The 5,892-nt window shown below is 36.3% G+C and overlaps 1 protein-coding gene across 1 annotated transcript; it reads left to right on the top strand.

Annotated features, from left to right (window-relative positions):
• Positions 1 to 3,376: 3,376 nt before the first annotated feature.
• LOC132162911 (protein SENSITIVE TO PROTON RHIZOTOXICITY 2-like) lies at positions 3,377 to 4,495 on the top strand. Its single transcript, XM_059573123.1, has one exon. The coding sequence runs from the start codon at positions 3,377 to 3,379 to the stop codon at positions 4,493 to 4,495; it is 1,119 nt and encodes a 372-aa protein (XP_059429106.1).
• Positions 4,496 to 5,892: the final 1,397 nt, after the last annotated feature.

Below are 5,892 nucleotides of genomic sequence, written 5' to 3'. Positions count from 1 at the left end.
AAGAGGTAAGGATTCATAAAAAATAAATAAATAAATAAATAATTGATTTTTTTTATTGTTGTGTTTATTTTTGTAAGGATTAATAAAAATGAGAACTCTAAATATAATAATAATATTAAAATAAATATTATTTAATTAATATACAAATATTAAAAAAAAAAATAAGACCCCATTTAAATGTTTCGCTTAAGGCCCCAGAAATCACTGAGCCGGCCCTGGCTAGCAAGCACACACGCTTTGGGTTTCTTATGAAGATAAAATATTTAATATTGTAGTAATATTAAATAATAAAAAGGAAAATAATATTAATTTAATTGAAAAATGTTTTGGTGAGTAGGGTGAACCCCACCTCTGTTTGATATTAAAAAAGAGCACTTAACAATCGAAAGGGACAAATATATTGAATAATCCCATCTTCACCCACGCGGCTACGCGTGCTTCTCCAAACAAATCTCATAAACATCATCACAATTTGGGAAGACATGCCTTCGAGTTTAATTAAAGAAAATAAAAATATATCAAATATATATGGCGTTTTCATTGAGGACTATGAGGGAAGGGAATTAATATATATATATATTAGCTTCCAAAAAGAAAACCCTAGCGGTGTGTGTCCGGTCTCCCCCATGATTCTTGTAGGCCAGGCAGGCGGCAACATATATATTATTGTAGTTTTGTGAGATTAACGTACGTAGGGCTTAGGCATGCATGATGCATGTGTTTTTGTGTTCCATATTGCTTTGACAAGCAGGGGAGCAAGTCGACAGATCTCCTTTCCGAACAATAATTGAAACCCGATCACAAAAATCATTTGCGAATACCAAGTTGTTCATGTTTAATTTCTTTAACTATATATATTATTGTAAAATTTAAAAATAAGTATAATATTGTGTTCCAAAAGTCACCGAAGCCTTAAGAGTTAAGATATTAATTAATAACCTTAATTTACAAGCTAAGCCATTATTGTTTTCTAGCTAGTATTTATTTATTTTTTTAAAAAGATGGTGTTATATTTATTTTCCTTTTGAATGTATCTTTTCTTTAAGACTAGAATAGCTTAGGGTAGGTACATGCTAGTAGTATCACCCAATGTGTAGCATTGGCCGAGCTCGCAAGCTCGTTGCATACTTGCATGAGGCACGCTCTATATCAATAGTCAATTTTTTGTTCAAATTTCACATTCATAACCGTTTTTCCAACCACCATATTTTAACCATAACCGTCTGCTATTTGTTTTTATTTTTTTTAGGGAATAAACTGTTATTTAATTTCAACAATTATAAATTGTTATTTCAACAATAATAAACTGCTCTTATAGTTTTATAAAATGCTGATTTTAGAAATTCGATTTACACAACTTTTTCTCATCTTTTGCTTTATTGTTATACATTTTTCTTGTTCAAAATATTGTTTAGAGTGGTGTTCAATCTACATACTATTATTTGAGCACTATTGTTTCCTGAGAATAATTTTTTTTTTTTCCTAACGTATTTTGTGTTCAATCTACAAGTTAATTAATTAATCATGATTAATTATTTGCCAATTTTTTATATATATTTTTCTCTATTCAATTGGGGTGCCAATTTTATATTTGTGTTCTACTCAAAAAATATTTTAATAGCGAAGGTGGTCCTTAGTGGTCCTCGATCACCCGTGCTCAAACAATATACTTCGGAGATAAATATTATAATAAAGAGAGAAAATATAAAATGAAAAATATTATGAAAAGAATCCCTTTACCATCGGAGATTCCATCAAACTTACTTGGTTGAAAATATCATAATCACAATGCACTCAAATTCCCCTTATAAACTGCTACTTTGTCTCTCTTATTGGCTTATTGCTATAGTAATATTATCTCCCCATAGGTCTAAGGATTGAATAATTACCTACCTAGCTTTCTTTTAATGAGAAATTACCTATTATCATATTAATTAATTTATTAAATTTACCATTTTTCCGGGTTTCATTTTTTTTTTTTTTTAAATGGTGGTACATAGAGGAACGCTATAATTTTTTCAGGTATTCTCCTTCTCTTGCGTGGGTATTGTTTTTTTAAAAAAATATGAGGAATCAATAGGGTAATTTTTTTTTCTTCTAATTTTTTTTAAAAAAACAATATCCATGTAAGATCAAACAAACCATAGTATTTCTCTTTAACATAATATCAGAAACAAAGTCTTGAGTTTAATTAAATATTATTTCCATCTTTTTAGCTCTCATTTATAAAAGGCCACCGTAATCAATTGGAAGTCACATATAGCTCTAATGTTGCTCATGATTTACAAGCATACCATAAAACTTGATCAAAAATAATTCCATAAAGAGTAATTTCACAAAGGACATAATTTTTTTTCAAACCAGTTTGAACCCATTTAAACTGGTTTGGAGAAAATTGTTGCGGTTCTACAAACTTCACCCTATTCCATTGGCCTACCACTAAAAATCACCTCTTTCAATAAAAAATTATTTAAAAAAAAAAAAAAAAGAGTGACTGGCATAACAATAACTTGGAATGAAAATGATATATATATATACAAAAATTATTTATATTCTAAAATTGAGTTTGTGAGTCGAAAGATCAAATATCTACATCTATATATTTGGAAGTGGCAACAACCGAAAACGGCAAATAAGCATTGATTTCAGGCTTTTGCATGGCCAGAAGAAAAGGGTCAGAAGAAATAGAGATTAAAGAAATAAATTTCGGGTAATTAAATAAAAAGATTAAATAATTATTTAAGCTACGCGCATGGCTCATCCAAAAGCTGCGTGCTCCTACGTTGGCCGCATGGGCCAAGGACCGAAAAGAGTTATAATTTTGGTCGATTGTGATTGGCGACACGTCATGCTATTCCTATGCCCTGCTCACATTCTATACATTTTCAGCTTGACCGCTACATTTTAAAAGGATGCCATCATCCCTTGCGTCAGCAATTTTTTACCCATTTTGAGTACCCGGCCCTTCAACTTAGGCACAAAGATTCACAGTTTATTAAAAGAATCCCATATTTATTAATTAATTTCTCTGACATGCTGCAATCAATCTATAATGTCCGGCCAACATGTAAGAAAATTGTCAGTTGACAATTTATATGGTTTTGTTTGAAGGAGATAAATGTTAATTCTCTTAAAACTCTTTTCTTAATATGAATTAGGGTTTGCCCACATGGGGGAGGTTGTAAGTGGGGATGGGTTGATCGAAGCCTAGCTGCACGTTGACTTCCATCGATCTCTCTCAGCAATAGATTCATGTGTTGCCAAAAGGGAAAGGACTGCTTAAGCTTTACCCTATATAACACCCACTTTCTCCTGAAAACAATCTAAGGAAAATAACATACAGTACTAATAATCAAAGGCAGCCAAGATTTTCAACATGCTTTTAGGAACCACCACTTCTTCCTTCCCAAACGTCCCACATGGGGTGGAGGCATACTCTATGCCAGACGATGTCGTTTCCTCCTCTCTTGAAGGAAACTCCGCCGCAGAATCTCACCCAACCAGCTCTCTCCTCTACAGCTTCTCAATTCTCAAGGACAAGGTTCACCAGGTGCAGTCCCTCGTCAGCATCCTCATCTCCCCCGACTGTGACTCAACGACACCGCTAGCCGTCGCTAGCATGAACACCGCCATCCAAGATATCATCATGACAGCCTCCTCCATGATGTTCACCTGCCAACAAATAGCTCTCGGCTCGTCTTCGGGGAGCGCCAGCAACGACGAAATGGCGCCGCACCAGCACCGACAATCCCGCTTTCCTCCGCCCAACTCCGGCAGCAATCGGCCAGTGCAAGGCTTCTACTCCACCAACACGCTTGACTGGTACAGCGAAACCTACAACAACAGCAATTGCAGCAACAAGGATGAAAATCGAAGTGTTGTTAATAGGGTGGAAGGGAGAGAAGAATTAGAAGGGCTTTCCCCGAAGAACTACGACATCATTGAATTGGACGCAGCGGATTTGTTGGCAAAGTACACCCATTACTGCAAAGTTTGTGGGAAAGGATTCAAGAGAGACGCTAATTTGAGAATGCACATGAGAGCTCACGGAGATGAATACAAGACAAGCGCTGCTCTGAGCAACCCCATGAAGAATAACAATGGAAGCCCATCTAACAAAGACAGTAATTTGATGAAATTTCCGAGGAAATATTCGTGCCCGCAAGAAGGGTGTCGGTGGAATCAAAAGCATGCCAAGTTCCAGCCTCTGAAGTCCATGATTTGCGTGAAGAATCACTACAAGAGGAGCCATTGCCCGAAGATGTATGTTTGCAAGCGATGCAACCAGAAGCAGTTTTCTGTTCTGTCGGATTTAAGGACGCATGAGAAGCACTGTGGGGATCAGAAGTGGCAATGTTTGTGCGGTACCACATTTTCTAGGAAAGACAAACTCATGGGGCATGTTACTTTGTTCGTCGGCCACTCCCCGGCAAGTAAGTCTTTGTCAAAACTAGTAAAAGAAGACCGCCATCAAGCACTACTCCAAATGCAATAAATGATGATAGGAAAAGATCGATGATTATGCGGTCAGAATCATCTGACCCTAATTAATTCTTTCTCTTCTGTCTGCTATACATTTTAAATTTAATATATATACTAATTATGAAGTCGATCTTCCAGCGAAATGCTACATTGTTTCTTAGGAGAAACAAGCATTTTGGGTGCATTATTTCGAAGATTATTATTCAAATTAGTTAACTCTCATGCATGTTTGCCTCCTTGTAAGGGTTGCTTTTATAAGCCTTCTTTGGCTTTTAAGGCTGTCTTGTTTTTTTGTGGTACCTTTTTTTTTTTTTTTCTTCCAGTGTTTTTAATAAATTCTTACTCATCCAGAAACAGAAGTCTGCACTAGATATTCTAATTGATTTACATGTTGGTAACATGGAGCAAGTTACTTGGTGTATTATGTTTGTATTGATTTGTCTTGTTTGATGCCATGTTAACCAAATAGAGGAATACAAAACTTTTTATTTGGCCCCCTATCATCCTAATTGTTCCTTTTCTTGGTTTATATATGGAACCGTCCCATTACCCACTACTCTTTTTTTCTTTATTTGTTTTTTCCTAAGAAGATGTTTGGATGTCCATTACCCACTCCTCTTTTCTTCTTTGTTTGTTTGTTTCTTTCTTTTCTTTTCCTTTTTTTTTTTAATTTTATTTTATTTTTTTCCTTAGAGGAAGTTTGGGTGTGTCAATGAGATTAGGTAATTTAAACCATGATACAATGTAATTTGTAAATCTTAGTTCATAGTCCGTGATAGGATTTGCTATTCTATCTAGAAAGACATATCAATCATGATGATCTATTTTAATCATGAAAGTAAAGACATCTAATTGTTTTATTGGCGTGGTTGGAATACCCCATATTGGGCCGCCTATGTGACGTCCCACATCGCCTGGGTATGGAGATGAAGATGTGCTTAAATGTATACTACACCCTTAATGACAACAACGCGTTTTAAAGCCGTGATGGTCATGATCCCATCAGAACTCCGCAGTTAAGCGTGCTTCTGCTGGAGTAGTATCAGGATGGGTGACCACCCTGGGAAGTCTGGTTCGAGGGGAGCCAAAAACGGACAATATTGTGTGTCATTAGGGTGGGATGTTACATATGGTATCAGAGCCATAGCCCAGCCTGAGATGGGGGGAGCGTGCACAAGCCCATGAAGGTCGCTAGTGGGCGCTCGCTGGGGCGGACGCCAAGAATGAGCTAATCCCATGAGGGTCGCCAGCGAGGACGCTGGGTCCTAAGAGGGGGTGATTGTGACGTCCCACATCGCCTGGGTATGGAGATGAGGATGTGCTTAAATGTATACTACACCCTTAATGACAACAACGCGTTTTAAAGCCGTGATGGTCATGATCCCATCAGAACTCCGCAGTTAAGCGTGC

The sequence above is a fragment of the Corylus avellana genome, chromosome ca10 (assembly GCF_901000735.1).
Source record: "Corylus avellana chromosome ca10, CavTom2PMs-1.0".
Taxonomy (NCBI): Eukaryota; Viridiplantae; Streptophyta; class Magnoliopsida; order Fagales; family Betulaceae; genus Corylus; species Corylus avellana.
The sequence above is the reverse complement of the archived record's forward strand: the minus strand, read 5'-3'. Positions and strand labels throughout refer to the sequence as shown.